Genomic DNA, 15,098 nt, shown 5'->3' on the forward strand with positions numbered 1-15,098 from the left:
GGCTGCCCTTCGCGCTAAAAAGAGCGAGAGCGACAGCAACAGCAAAGCCTACCCGCTACCCACTAAGATATGCTTGCTTAGCAGATGAGCCTCCTTGTGTTTTAGTGCCAGACTAGGTAGACTACCCAGCAAATGCACTGCATTCATTGCTACCCCGTGTCTGCTGCAGTTTGAGAGTCCGAGTCCGACTTGATCGCTGTCATCATAGCCATTCTCACATATCAATCTGCATATTTCTGCAGCTCTTGTCATGTCTATATCAATGGCCCGTCCTCCCCTCCAACAACACCTCTTTCTCATCATCATTCACACACACATCAGCATCTACATTCCTACAATCTCATCTACTGTAATCCACAAACAAAGCCTATTTGTAACATATAAATAAGATTACTTTTATACGGTCGAGAACAAATACAAATACACCACTCGCTTCTGCTCGGCCATCACGACTTATACGCTTATATCGACGTATAAAACAGCACACATCAACCAACAACATGCCTTACAATTACACCATCCGACCCGAAGATGCCTTCGGCTCCGACTCGCCCTGTAACTTGGATACTTGCCCCGTTGAGTGGAGTATCTACAGCTACCGACCATCTCTTGCTGCCAACATTGTCTTCGTCGTTCTCTTCAGTCTCATTGGTCTTGTCCACGCATATCTTGGCTTCCGATGGAAGAGTTGGGGATTCATGACTGGTATGCTTCTTGGCTGCGTCTCTGAGATTGTTGGCTATGTCGGCCGTATCATGATGTGGTACAACCCCTTCTCTTTCAACGCTTTCATGATCCAAATTGGTTAGTCTCTATCCTTCTCATCCAACTTTATAACCACAATCTGACAGCTTGTCTTAGTTTGCCTCACGATCGCTCCCGTCTTCTATACCGCTTCCATCTATGTCACACTCTCCAAGACAATCAACTTCTTCGGCCCCGAGCTCTCTCGCTTTAGACCCGCATTGTTCTACTGGATCTTTATCCCCTTCGATATCGTCTGCCTTATCCTCCAGGCTGCTGGTGGTGCCATGTCTACCGAGTCTGATAGCAATGTTGGTGTTGATGTCTCTATGGCCGGTCTTGTCCTCCAGGTTGTCGTCCTTGTCGTCTTCATCGCCGCCTTCTCTGACTACATGATTCGATACTGGCGATCTGGTCATGCCAAGGCCTTCGGCTGGCGAGAGACTGCCTTCTTTGCTGGTCTCTCTAGTGCCATCATCCTTGTCCTCACTCGATGCATCTACCGTGTTGCTGAGCTCCGTGAGGGTTATGATGGTGATCTGATCAAGCACGAGATCCCTTTCATCATCCTTGAGGGTATTGTCATCATTCTTGCTGCAGTGGCTCTCTGCTTCGGTCACCCTGGTCTTGTCTTTAACAAGCCTCAAGTCACCACTTCTGTCTCTCAGGTTGAGAAGGGTGTTGTTTCCGGCTCTGAAAGCAACAACTAAGCTACCAGTCACTCACACTCTCCAAAAATTGGGACTTCTGGTCTATGATTGTCGAAGGTGTTTTCTTTTGTTCAGCGGATAGCGATGTGGTTGTCACTTTTTGATTTCGATTCCCTTTTGCTTGTGTTTGGGCTTGATAGAATAGGAATATTGGATACCTTGTAGCTCTGGCGATATGAGGGCTTGCCATCGAGCTTTAGATGAGTTATTGAACGATTTCAGAATGGGATAGATGGATGGTATATGCCATATGATTGGACATTTAGAAATAGAAATACTCTGAACAATGCTTTGTTTTCCATCAGTCCGCAACCCAGGATATGAACAAGTGCAGCTCTACTTCTCATCCTTCTTGATGATATATCTTGATTGGTTGTCTGAAAGTGCAACTTCTGGTGAAATGTCAACCAATTGGCTTGGATGTCACGAGCCAGGATAGCGAATGGTATTGGTATATGTTGGACACACAGCGCAGCCTGCATTTGAGATTGACCAATGATGGTGAGCTACAGTTACTCATCTATCAGGCTGTGCAGACTTGCATATTTTCTTATACACTTTTAGCAAGAACACCAAGTTTGAGCATCATGATAATGATAATTAACATATTCGTGTCTCATTCACTTGGTTCCGCAATAGGAAGCCCATGCATGCTATGGATGATAAGATAAGCCCCACTACTAACGGCATCAGGTGCGGATTGAATGCAGATGACGACTAACCAAAGCAAACACCACATGACCGACCACTCACTCACTCACTCACTAAAAGGACGTCCTTCGTTGATCTCTCTACTTATTTAACTTTGCCTTAGTTAGTCACCGCTTTCTCGACTCCTTCACCATCTCGTCAACAGATGCTCGCGCTCTTTCGCATCTCTTCACGTCGAGCATCGCCTTTCAGAACCTCAATTGATACTACCCCGCGTCTATTCGCAGCTTCATTCTCGACTTCTTCGTCCATCATGGCACCTCCTCAAGAAGCTCTCGACTTCATTGAGTTTGTCAATGAGTCGCCAACTCGTCCGTCACCCCAATGTCACTACAATGCTAATACCTGCTAACATACTACAGCTTATCATGCCGTTCAGTCCGCCTCGGCTCGCTTCGAAAAGGCCGGTTTCAAGCTTATCCGTGAGCGCGACTCTTGGGCTTCCACCCTCCGACCTGGCGGCAAATACTACCTCACCCGCAATGCTTCGACTATCGTAGCCTTCACTATCGGTCGAAAGTGGCGCCCTGGAAACCCTGTCGCCATCATTGGAGCCCATACCGACTCTCCCTGTCTACGACTGAAGCCCGTATCCAAGAAGAGCAACGTCGGTTACCTCCAGATTGGCGTTGAGACATATGGCGGTGGTATCTGGACCTCGTGGTTCGACCGTGACTTGAGTATTGCCGGCCGTGTCCTGGTCAAGGAGGGTGACAACTTTGTTTCAAAGCTCGTCAAGGTTGACAAGCCTTTGGTCAGAATCCCAACCCTCGCCATTCACCTCCACCGACAGACCAACTTCGACCCCAACAAGGAGACCGAGCTTTTCCCCATTGCAGGACTTGTTGCAGCTGAGCTTAACAAGGGAACAAAGGATGAGAAGCCCGAGGAGAAGAAGGATGACAATGAGGAAGATGAGGAGTTCAGGCCACTCAAGGTCATCACTGAGAGACACCACCCTCAGGTCCTTGACGTTATTGCAGCTGAGGCAGGAGTGGAGGTCTCTGCGATTGTAGACTTTGAACTGATTCTCTACGATACTCAAAAGTCATGCATCGGTGGTCTTAGCGACGAGTTTATCTTTTCTCCTCGTCTCGATAACCTTGGCATGACATACTGCTCCGTAGAGGGACTTATCGAGTCCGTCAAGGATGAGTCCTCGCTCGAGGAAGACAGCACCATTCGATTGATCGTTTGCTTTGATCACGAAGAGATCGGCTCGACCTCAGCACAGGGTGCCAACTCCAACCTGTTGCCATCAGTCATCCGCCGTCTGTCTGTTCTTCCTGGAAAGGACACGGCCAGTGAAGGTAGCTATGAGGCTGTCCACCACGATAACGAGGAGGCTACAGCATACGAGCAGACTCTATCACGATCTTTCCTCGTATCTGCTGATATGGCCCACTCTGTGCATCCCAACTATGCTGGCAAATACGAGTCTTCGCATCAGCCAGCCATGAACGGCGGAACTGTTATCAAGATCAACGCCAACCAGCGCTACGCTACCAACTCTCCAGGAATAGTGCTCCTTCAGGAGTGTGCTCGTGCAGCTGGCGTTCCTCTCCAGCTCTTTGTCGTCCGCAACGATTCGCCTTGCGGTAGCACCATCGGACCCGGTCTCGCTGCCGCCCTTGGTATGAGGACTCTGGACCTCGGAAACCCACAGCTCAGCATGCACAGCATTCGTGAGACGGGGGGTACTGCCGATGTCGCCTACGGTATCAAGCTGTTCAAGGGATTCTTTGAGAACTATGGATCCCTGGAGCCCAAGATTCTCATCGATTAAACATTAGAAGCGGAGCATCATATGACGTCGGGTGTCATTGGAGTTGGGTGTAGAAGCGTGGAGTGGATGAATGAATGATTGAATACCGGGCAACATTACAGCCATGGGTTGGACGTAGTCTCACTTGTATATAGCTTGATAGATGAATGAGCAATGTCACTTTATCATTGGAAACAGGGCTTGGATTTGTCCTTGTGTGAAAGACCATATCCAGACATTGCAACCTCAGTCTGTGCAATGTAACTCCTCTATAGCGCCTTAGGATATCTCTGATGAATCTTATCCAGTTACCACCCATGATCGTCAAATCAAATAATGCTTTCCCAAGCAAATGCCTTTCCATCGTACATATCTCCCTTCACATGCCCGCCATGCCCCGCTCGTAAAAAGCAAGAAAGCCATCAAGAACTCCCCAACACCATCATATCTTTCCCTTTTTTATACATCCCGATATCTCATCAACTTTGCTCCTCGTCTTCCTCCTCCATGATCTCCGTCTGCTGTGAATCTATCGAGTCTCTTCGCAATCTTGTCTCTGACTCTTCCTCTGGCTTGGACTCGATGGCGGACTCGGGGCTTTGTACGCGGACGACGCGTGGTGACTCGCGGGGTAACGGTCGTTGTTGTAGTTCGGAGAGGGGCACGGTTGTTTGGCCTGTGCGGACTTTGTAGTTTGCGAGGGACAGACGGAGACGAAGTGTTTCTGCTCTCTGTATGATATTAGCATATATATCTTTGTAAGTGGAGAGGGTTTAAAAACTGACTTGTCTTATTTGTTGGCGTGTAAGTGTTGCAGTCTGCTGTGTAGGTTGTACTGTTGTAGGAGCTGCAGCTGTATCATGCTCGGTTGCAGCAGTGGCCCATGAATTATCGTTGGCAGACGTATCGAAGACAGAGCTAACATCAGGACTGGCACTCCTCTCAGACGCGTCCTACACAATCAATGTTAGATATATGTTCATATCCCATCATGTTATCTTGGAAGTAATAGAGCATACCCCATCACGTCCCAGACACGCCTTCTTAGGAGCAGGCGCGCTACCCTCGATATCGAGCAACCTCTTGCGCCCCTCGATAGCCATCTTTACAGGACTATGACCCAATGCAGGCTTGAACAAGTTCTTTGGTGCAGCAAGCGCGTTAGAATCCAAGGGAGCTAGGGCGCGTCGCTTCGTAGGTGATGATGTAGAGGATGATGTAGCTGATTGCTCCATTGCAAGCTGAAGCACTGTCTATGTATACACGAGAGAGGGAGAAACGAAAGGATGAGCAAGATGGAGCCTCAAGTTTGTATGATTTAGTCGCGTGTCAATGCGTGTTAGTGGGAGGACGTTGGGATGGGAAATGGTAAAGTCGAGCCAAGTAAAGTGGTGGTTTTGTTAAAGGGACGCGGGCGATAAGATAAGGTGGGGTGGCTTTTTTGGATTGGAGAAAACGGAAAATGAATGGGATGGGATAGTTTGGTCTAGATGGCGTCGTTTCTGGTCAACGAAACACACGACAACAGTAAATATTATGCAAGGAGATCAACACTTTGAAACATACTGTTGTTCCTCGATTCTTTATATTCAATTATTGACATTAATGTCTCTCTCTCTCTCCCTCAGCACTACTGACACTCATCGATATATCATCCCCCACTAGCAACAAACCCCAGAAGGTGTAGCATTATACTCATCGTTTAATTGACCTCACCCGCCGTCACGTCTGTAACCCCAACCCAGCCTCTTACGCCCGACACGGTCGCGCTTTATATCCTTGTCTCAAATCTCGGCCAACCTCGCCCATATTTACTTATTTCCCGAAACGGTCTAGCGACACTTACATAATCTTCCCCAGCCGTCAACACTACAGATTCGCGTGCCGTGTCGGAGGATCCATCAGTCTATGCCAAAGATGGCCTAGCGCCTGTGCCTCCGGACACGGGAGGAGCGTGCCTTGTGGGGCATAATTCCCGGTGCGGCCCGGATGCAGGAACGGGTGTTGGCCGGACCTTAAGTCAATCTAGCATAACACAGGCGAATATATGCTCATATAAGGAGTATCACTCATTCACTCGTACGAGAACTGTCAAGTAGCAAAATGCTGGGTATCATTTGCTCAGAGTCCATGTCTATGAATCTCATAAGCCCTAGCCACTAATTCCGACTTTGCAAAAAAAGAAGCATCTGATAGCTTCAACTAGAAACACTAAAACAACCACAACGCGCTTCGAATAACATCATAAATCCAAGCATCATGCATTAACAAACAAAGCCTCCTACCAGTCGAACTCCTGTGTATCCTCTGCCAAATCACACCCTGCCTTTCGTCCTAGGTCCAGAACAAAGCGCCCTCCATGATGCTTTCAGCCGCGTCCACCTTTTACTGCCGTCACCTGGCTTCGATCCGCATCCCTAAAGTGTTATCCAATAACAAAATGCGATTAACAAAAACTACCACGGGTCGTGGTGACAAAACAAAAACAAAACATCATGCGTGGGGTATATCTCCCGGACCTGAAAGCCCTAATTACCGGCCGATTTGTGGTGGCTAGGTAATCAATTCGTCTGTAGTATAATGCCGTTCAACGGCTGCCATTATTATGAGGTTGCCATATAGTAATGTTGGCTAGTGTCGAATTGGAAAGGTTTCGAAAAGTCCATCTTCACATCTTCCCAGTCCGGTTCTTGCAACGATGGCGGGTCGAATAAGGCCGAAGGGTCGATACCCATTACACCGCTTGCGTCCAAAGTGTTGGTCATGTTCAGAAGCAGATCTGTATCCATGTTATGCCAATCCGCATTCATGTCGATGGCTGCACCTTCTGGAAGATCGCTGTTAGGCTCGCTGCTACCATTATCCTTGACCGAGTCAGGTGTATCTCTGGGTGTCAAGTAGCTAAGAGCGTTGAGGTCATAGTAGGGGTTATCGTAAAATCCGTACCCGCGCTCAACTCCAAGGTTGCTCACCAGCATCTCAGTGTCGATAGTCGCGTTGGCCCAAGGATCAACTGTTGTCGATTCAACCGGCTTGATATCCGCCATCTTGGGGGTTGTACCAGCTTTGAGGCCGGCCTTGTCTTGAGGTTTACCCATGCTGCTGGCTGATCGCTTCATGCCGGCATCCGTGATAGACACAGGTGTTGCCGCCATAGTGACAGGTGTCTGGCCTTGCTTGGAGTTGGTCAAGCTCATTGCAGCGGCTTCAGTACCTGGCTCCCGCTTGATAGTGCCATCAGGCTCGAGTCCGAGGGCCAAGGCCAGGTTCTCCTGGGCAAACTTGAGAGGATCTTCTCGAGGCTTCGTGTGCTCCTCGTAGACATGCTGCTGAAGAGCTTGCTCAGTGCTGTAGCCAGTGGTGGAAAACTCGCACTCGGGTTCCTTGCAAAGAAAGACTGGCTTAGGTGGCAACTGTGTTTCGGACGTCCTTCGAAGCTCAGGGGATCCTTTCTTGCTAATTTTAGGCGACGGGGTAGCGCCCTGGGGAGTCTGTCCAGTCTTTTGCTTCTTGCGTCCTGTGGGTAGCTGCAGGTTGAGATCCTTTGACGGTGTGACATAAGTTGGGTTGCCATGAGGAGCCAACTGGAAGGGGGGCCGAGCGCTTGTAGGAGCTTCTGGGGCCCGCGAGCCCTTGTTGCCTCCCTTAGGAGTAGTATTCTGAGCTTGAGAGTTGCGACGACCGTTTTCGGCGTTGGCGGGAGCTGCTTGTCCTCCTGGAGTTTGCGTTGGCTGGTCAGGTTGGGGCTGAGACTGCTGCTGTTGAGAGAATGGTTGTTGTTGTTGGACAGCCTGGGCATTCTGATTTTGGGGTGTGGCTTGTCTGTTAGCAGGATTCAGGCCTCTAGCATACACGCTCGCCGCGAGATCCTTCGCCATGCTCTCCAGCATATTTCGAGCCTGATCGATTTCCACGGCTCGCATCGTGAACACGCTTTTAGGCACGGACATCTTCTCGCCATCGGAGAACTGCTTGAGAATCCTCCATCGCTGTTTTGAGTTAGTGCATGCCATCCATGATATATCTGGACGTAGACTTACAGTTCGGAAGAACATCTTCGCTCTTTGGTCATCACGCGTGAGACCATACCATCTGCTCAAACCACGGCCGATCTTGCTCATATCAACCACAATTTTCTTGAGCTTCTCAGCTGTCTCCTGGTATTCCTGCTGTGACATCGGAATCTCAGGATCGTTCTCTTTCACAGATTGTCGTTGCTCCTCTTGTCCGAGTAACTTAAGACGCGACAGTATCTCGCTTGCACCTTGAGGAGGGATCTGGCCTGCCTTGTTCATCTGTGCCCTCATCATCGCTTCATATTTGGCTCGCTGCTCTGGTGTGAGCTGTGCAATTTGCTGAGGAGTCAACATTCTTGGGCCTTGTGCCTGCTGTGGCTGGTTGGGCTGTGACGCTGGTCTCGCGGGCGCTGCCTTTGCGGTCTCGGGTACATCGATGGCATCGTCGCTGCTCGGGCGCTTGAGATTCTTCGGGGCGGATGCTGGCGATGGGTTTGGAGGCTGTGCTCGGTTGTTGGTAGGCTGCGGGCGAGCATTTCGTGCTTGCTCTGGAGTCACGCTTGGTTGTTTCTGGGCCGCTTGTTGAGCAGTATTATTCGGCCCCATGTTGCTGGCTCCTGAAATGTTCTGGGCCTGCGGTGCTTGGTTTGGCTGGGGTGGTTGTTGAAGCTGCATTTGTGTCGGGGGAACACCCATCTGTGTCTGCATACCTTGCTGGCCTTGACCATTGCGAGCTTGCACCATCTGAGCCTGGGCTTGTTGATTTCGCATTTGCTGTGCCTGCTGGCTCGCCCAGGAACTCCTCTTCATCTGGAGAATCGCATTGCGTAATTGTTCTTCAGATGCTTGAGCGAACTGAGGTCTATTCCGAAGTGTGGCTATTTCGTGCGGAGAAACCTGCAGGATGTGTGCTGGTATATTGACAGGCATCTGTGGTCGTCCTGCTTGGAGAGGATTGGGTCCAGGTCCACCTGGCGCTTGCATGCCAGGGTTGACATTGTTTTGTCCTGGCTGCTGCGGTTGGCCTTGCTGTTGAGGTGAAAGCTGCTGTCCTGGCTGGCCCGGTTGCTGCTGTTGCATGGCACTAGCGCGTCGCTGAAGGGCAATTTGGAACTGCCTTTGCTGAACGGTTACCAGTTGCGTCCGTAGTTGCTGGGGAATGTTGTTTTGCTGAAGCCACATCTTGAGCTGTGCCCATTTCTTGACCTCTGGGGGGATCTGGTTCTGGAGCTGACTGAGGACTTGAGGAGGTAAATCCATAGAGTCCATCATAGCCAGCTGCTGGTTCGCGGCCATCCGAGGCATCTGTATTTGCTGCGGGTTGCCATTCATAGGCATTCCATTTTGCTGCTGCTGCATGTTGACTGGCATTTGTCCAGCGCCGTTAGGGTTCATCTGGTTCATTTGGCTTGGAGGTCGGTTCCCCATTTGCCCTGGAGGAAGTTGTCCACCATTATTTAGGCCCATTTGCTCATTGCGCTTTGACTGCCAACGCTGCATTACCTCATTCAACTTATCTGGAGTCAGACCGCTCACAATCTGCCGTTGCTCTTGCGGTAGACTTGCCAACATGTTCTGGAAAGTCTGGTTGTTAGGCCGTTGTGCTCCTTGGTTGAAACGCTGGTCCCCAAACTGAACACCGCCCTGTCCAGCACCCTGGTTCATGTTGCCAGGCCGAGAAACAGGTGTGTTGAGGGTGTTCATTGCAGGACTTTGGGAAGGCTGCATGTTGGCAGCCATGCCGGCCTGGTTTTGCATCTGCTTGATCTGCTGTGCCTGCAGTTGTGCCTGTGACTGCTGCGAGACTTGGTTCGACATCTTCATTTGCTGAAGATTCATGTTCTGCTGCTGTTGTTGCGGCGGTCGCTGGCCTTGATTAGGACCTTGCTGGTTGGGTGCGTTCTGGCCCATCGGCGGTTGGGGGGTTGCGTTTCGATTCGGTCCGGCGCTGGCAGGTACTACCATCTGACCGGCTTGCTGAGCCATCAAACCATTCATCTGCTGTTTCTCGATGCTATCCATATTGGGTGCAAAGGAGTTATAGTCGTTGTTACCCTGATTGCCATTCATCATACCATGCTGCTGCTGTCCTTGTTGAGGCATCTGACCCTGCTGCTGGCGAAGTCCTTGCTGACTTGCCTGCTGTTGCATCATGGGAGCTTGATTATTGTTGGGATTCTGTCCCATCCCTTGCGGCTGCTGGCCCTGTTGAATTCGGGCCATATTCGCTTTAAGAACTTGGAAGGCTTGGTTCTGATAAAACCACATCAAAGGATCTTTGCCTGAGGCAGTGAGTTCGTTCATCTGCGTGGGGGATATCCTTTGAGAAAGTTGCACTCGGGTGTTTTGTTTCTGCTGCTCCGAGGCAGTGTTAAACATCTTTTGTGCAAGCTCGCTAACCTTGAGTCTGTCTTGTTGCGAAAGCCGTGCCATGTCCGAAGGGAATGAAGTTGCTTGAGGTCGGTTCTGACCTCCAGCCATACCTACCATCTGCTGGCCGGGGCCCATCCCACGACCAGCTTGGTTCGGCATGCCCATGTTCATTCCGGCATTCATCGGCAACTGTTGTTGTGCTTGGTTCATCTGGCCACCTTGCATCGGGTGCTGCATAGACTGGAAGCCTTGCTGTGGGCCTTGGCCTATGCCGCGTCCCATCTGCATGTTCATCATCGCTTGGGCTTGTGCTTGTGCCTGCGCTTGAGCGCTGACATTGATACTGTTCTGGAGTGTGGGTTCATTGGCCTGGCGTCTCTTAAAGAATTCCATGATCTTATTACCCATCTCCTGGTCGTAAATTTCCTGGAATGGTTGTGAGTAACCTGTCTGGAGGAAGATGTTTAGGGTTCGGAGAAGAGAAAATCAAATGTGCGTACCTTTGTAGCAGATTTGTGAAATGCTTCACGCTCAAAGTTGCAGCCCCATTCAGCCCCTTTCATGTAGTCTCCTCCGTTCATGGCCAGAGAAATGTTAGTTATCCTTTGATAAGTCAGTAAGGTTCGTGAGCAGGGTTTAAGTAGGGCCATACAAGTTCATGGTCTTACCCATGCGATCACTGATGGCAACATTGGCTTGCCAACATATGCCAGTGAATGGCTGTGTATGTTGGACAAGGTTTTGGTATACTATCTGCTGCAGCTGATTGGGGGTCGGCTTGCGCATCGGCTGCTGCATCATCTGCCCGGCCCCAGCCATGTGCTGCATATTGGCCGCCATGGCCGCTTTCAAGTTGAGGGAACAAGACCAGGCTAGCAAGCAGTAGGTATCTCGACTGGTAATTTCGTCGTTTGAGAAGTAAGTTGGCCAAGGTGAGGTAGCGAAGGTTAAAAGTTGAGGTAGATCACAAGATCAAAAAGATACAAAAGTATGTCGGGCAAGGCGGTGCAAAGTTATTGGCCGGGGGGTCCGTTTGGACAGTGGTTGACGAACGGGCGGAGGTTGCGTCAAAGGAGCCTACGAGAACACAAGGCGATCCATAAAAAGGCGGTCGTTTGTGCAACAAGGCAGTTGTTCACCCTTGAAATTGGCCAAAAATGAAATATGTTACGCGTGTCGAAAATCTGTTCGAGTATCGGGTTTTCGTCGAACGTCGCCGTGCATTCAGTGCCAAAGCCGGGTCGAATTTGTGACGTCGCGAACGAAGCGTTTCGGGAGATGGCGACGGCGGAATTACTCTCAAGTATTAAAGAAATTTATCTTTCGCACAAGGCGTAACAGGCGGTGGAAGACTGCCAGGCGAGGCGTGATTCAGTCAAGGATTTATCGTCGAAACTGGCGGAGCGGAGCGGATCGACTCGCGGTATTCGAGGATGGTGATGTGAAGCGTCTAGAAAATGCAAAGTAACCAAATAAAGTCGAATAAGAAAAAGAAGGATCGCTGAAGTGGGTGTTTGCGATGGTCGTCAAGCAAACAAACGACAAACGCCGTGAGAGTTGAAGCCCAGCGGGAGGAGAGGAGAGGAGAGAAGGAAGAAAGAGTCGAGTTCGCCGATCGACCTAGGGCGGTGATGGTCAACGGTTTTGGTGTTGTTTTGGTGAAAAAGGTCGCAAGCGCCTCGAGTTGGGGGCAGCAGCACCAGAGCAAGACCTAGGCATGGACCTTAGTGAGGTGGGTGAGGTGTGGGCTGTGGAATTTGGGCGGCGCCGGGCCACTAGCACTACCTTACCTTACCTTGCCTTACTACCAAGGGATCCTGGTCGCCCAAGCCATCCCGGTCAAGTCTGGTGTATGGGATGTATCTGATACCTTTTCCCACTCTGTCAATCTGCTGTGAGTGTGATAGGCCAGAGGAGGTACAGGGTCAGGGCGACTGCCGAGTTGGAGCAATTCACTTTTATGGAACTGACTGGACTGGACTGCTGAGCTTGACTGGGGAATGACGACGACTTGATCTCCATACTGATGACGGTAGCAATGAGTCAAGTCAATCACTGTATTTCAAGAGCTCAGAAGCAGTAGAGGCCATGAATACAGACGGAGAGATAAGCAAAAATGACCATGTGATGGACGATACAGAAGTGGCAGCGAGAGAATTCCTCTTTGGGGTGGATGCTCATTCACTGACGGACGGGAGTGAATGATCCAATATTCGACAAGGCCCTGCCTGCTTCCAAGGGACCTGCCGCCGCAGGGAGAAATAAAACCTATGCCCTTGAACTGAACTGTCAAAAACAACTAATCTGAATAACTACTACACAATACTACATTTACCCGAGTCTTTTTGTCTCTTGGGATAAAGGTCTCAACTTTTCTTGTCTCTCCTCGCCTCTTCCTGTCCTGTCTGTGCCTCCACTGCCTGTCTGTCTTGTCCTCACGGTTACGGCACTGCTGCCAAAACGAATTCCAATTCCAGGCACGAGTCCACTATCAAACTCTAACCCCAAGAAACGCCCCCCATGTGTGCCCTCAACCCCCCGTAGATACCTCCTCTTCACTCATCAGATGTTTCAAACATTCAGCTCTCTTGTCCTATCTCCATCTTCCTTCTCACTCACACGTGCAAATCGAGAGGAGCAGCTCTTCAACCACGTACGTAGACAGAAAACGAGGTCGATGGAACTTCCAAGGTCATGGTGGATAAGGCAGAGTCGCACTAGAGCCAAGAAGAGACGACGGGGGGGGCATGGACAAGCGTCGGCAGGGCGCCTGGGCCTGAGCCTCGAGGGAGGCTATCCCTGAGTTGGCCTGGTTCCGTTGGTGTGCGGTACCAGTACCTGACCGTCTGTCTCTTGTCTCTTGTGTCTGTCTCTCTCGAGGACAGACCCAAAGAGAGAGAGAACCCTGAGGCTTTGAGGAAATCTCACACTGCACAGCCTTGGAGATGGCCTCGTCCAGGTACGTAACCATACCGCCATCTGAACCACGCATGTCGACTGCCTGCTGCTGCTGCTGCCGCCGCTTCTTCAGGTGTATGCGGCATTCATTCTCAGCTTACAACCTGTTTCTCTTCAACGTCTGCTGTCTGTTTCACAGATGTTCAGCCCAGTGTGGCATGTAGGTTTTTTGTGGGCGACCCCTCCAACTCATCCTCCACTCTACCGAGGCCTACTAGTAGGTATTTCCCTTGAGTATCCATATCCACCAAAATTCGAGGCGTCGGTTGCATGAGCTAATGGGCGGCGTCTATCCGTCGTTGGACGGCCGCTAGAATCATTTCTCCAAATCAATGGACGCAAAGGTACAGTGCAGCAAGTAGAGAACAGTATGATGAAAGTCTCTGCCGTGCGCGCTGTTGCGTGCTGTGCTGTGTTGTCTTTCCTACCCACGGATACCTGTGGTGTCTGGGATTGGCGACAGTTGAAACAAATGGCACCGAGCATCAGAGTAACGACGACCCTTGATCTCAACGATGCACGGTCTAGCAAAACGGTTTGCAACAATGTCAAAAAATAACAACCCATGGCATTGCTCAATTTCAATTCATAAACTCTCTCTCTCTCCCTCTCTATCTCTCACTCAACGTTGATCAACCTTATATCGCCAAACAAGGTGTTGGTCAAGGATGTACCGCACATCAGTGGGGTAGACAAGACGTTGAATCTCAAACGGAAGTGAAGAGGAGGGAGAACCTGCGACAAAGCATTGGAGACAAAGGTGACACGCTTGCACGACGGGACAAGAACAAGAGGCACATTCACATATCGACGGCCCTGTCATTGGCCGAGTCCCCCCGTCGAGTCGGAGAGAGGAAGAATGAAAGAAGACCTAATCGAGGTTGAAAGAAATATCTCGACAAATTTAGCCTGGGCAAAGCGAAGGCCCTGACTGAACGTTTTTTGTTCTCCTTATCATATCAAAGGTCGAGGACAAGTCTCATTGCACCCCCCGGGACTGGGATGGGGACTGGAGAAGTCCTGGTTGTTTGAAAAGGGCAGACATCCCTGTTCCCCTAGTCTGGTTGGGGAATTGTGAGGGCGCCCAGGTACGGTACCAGGTACTTTGATGGGCGCCAGCATTGACAGAGGATCTCTATTTGTTCTTGGTCTCTCATGTTTGAAGCCAGTCAGTCAGTCCTTGAGCACATTGCATTGTGTTTCTTGCATGCACATACACACAGTTCTATTATAGGGTCTGATTCATTTCAACTGGCTTCCGAGGACAGGGACAGTCTGAGCATGATCAATCAAGATGCACTTTCAACAGGCTGCAGCGGCATGTCTGAAATGCAAGGCAAGGTAAAAAAAGAGAGAGGCGGCCCACCCGGGTCCAATGTATGGAAGACTTGCACTTCCACTTTCACTTCCACGTACTTTGCCTTGCAGGAGGGAAGCGTTTGAAGGTGGTGGGATTGATAGTTAGTGGTGGTGGTGGGCTGTCAGTCACTGGCCTTGGCTCGTGGATCATCCGTCACCTCAGCAGGACATGGTGCGACTTCTGACCAGATAATCAATCGCCAGTAAATGACGGTCGAAAGATGGGAGAGTTCCTGATGCCCAGAGGGCAATTGAATGAGGTATTCATTATTCAGCATCTTGTTTACAGTGGTGCTTGTGAATGGAGAGAGATTGACGGGGGTAAACAATAAGGGGACCCATTCTTGTCAAGGGATCTCATAGTCCAAACTCCACCTCATCAACGACCTCGACGACACACCGTCCGTCAAGCCAGAGACTCCAACACGAAACAGTTTCCAGAGAAAGAGCTTGAAGGATACT

General features: G+C 50.3%; 5 protein-coding genes across 5 annotated transcripts; 2 read left to right on the forward strand and 3 right to left on the reverse strand.

Annotated features, from left to right (window-relative positions):
• The first annotated feature begins 329 nt into the window (after nt 1-329).
• FVEG_05461 (hypothetical protein) lies at nt 330-1,757 on the forward strand. The gene is made up of 2 exons (XM_018893693.1): nt 330-804; nt 862-1,757. Exons 1-2 carry the CDS (start codon nt 501-503, stop codon nt 1,452-1,454), a joined length of 897 nt encoding a protein of 298 aa, XP_018750576.1. The 5' UTR covers nt 330-500; the 3' UTR covers nt 1,455-1,757.
• A 389-nt stretch (nt 1,758-2,146) lies between these two features.
• FVEG_05462 (aspartyl aminopeptidase) lies at nt 2,147-4,130 on the forward strand. Its single transcript, XM_018893694.1, has 2 exons — nt 2,147-2,476; nt 2,528-4,130. Exons 1-2 carry the CDS (start codon nt 2,311-2,313, stop codon nt 3,949-3,951), a joined length of 1,590 nt encoding a protein of 529 aa, XP_018750577.1. The 5' UTR covers nt 2,147-2,310; the 3' UTR covers nt 3,952-4,130.
• FVEG_05463 (hypothetical protein) lies at nt 4,117-5,319 on the reverse strand. Its single transcript, XM_018893695.1, has 3 exons — nt 4,950-5,319; nt 4,716-4,883; nt 4,117-4,661 (listed from the first exon to the last, which is right to left on the reverse strand). The coding sequence occupies exons 1-3, from the start codon at nt 5,163-5,165 to the stop codon at nt 4,410-4,412; spliced, it is 636 nt and encodes a 211-aa protein (XP_018750578.1). The 5' UTR covers nt 5,166-5,319; the 3' UTR covers nt 4,117-4,409.
• A 702-nt stretch (nt 5,320-6,021) lies between these two features.
• FVEG_05464 (hypothetical protein) lies at nt 6,022-11,987 on the reverse strand. Its single transcript, XM_018893696.1, has 4 exons — nt 10,972-11,987; nt 10,820-10,922; nt 7,971-10,745; nt 6,022-7,919 (listed from the first exon to the last, which is right to left on the reverse strand). The coding sequence occupies exons 1-4, from the start codon at nt 11,157-11,159 to the stop codon at nt 6,534-6,536; spliced, it is 4,452 nt and encodes a 1,483-aa protein (XP_018750579.1). The 5' UTR covers nt 11,160-11,987; the 3' UTR covers nt 6,022-6,533.
• A 577-nt stretch (nt 11,988-12,564) lies between these two features.
• FVEG_15641 (hypothetical protein) lies at nt 12,565-13,311 on the reverse strand (the record flags this gene model as incomplete). Its single annotated transcript, XM_018904832.1, has 1 exon — nt 12,565-13,311. One exon carries the CDS (start codon nt 13,309-13,311, stop codon nt 13,012-13,014), a length of 300 nt encoding a protein of 99 aa, XP_018750580.1. The 3' UTR covers nt 12,565-13,011.
• Nucleotides 13,312-15,098: the final 1,787 nt, after the last annotated feature.

Source organism: Fusarium verticillioides, chromosome 3 (assembly GCF_000149555.1).
Source record: "Fusarium verticillioides 7600 chromosome 3, whole genome shotgun sequence".
Classification (NCBI taxonomy): Eukaryota; Fungi; Ascomycota; class Sordariomycetes; order Hypocreales; family Nectriaceae; genus Fusarium; species Fusarium verticillioides.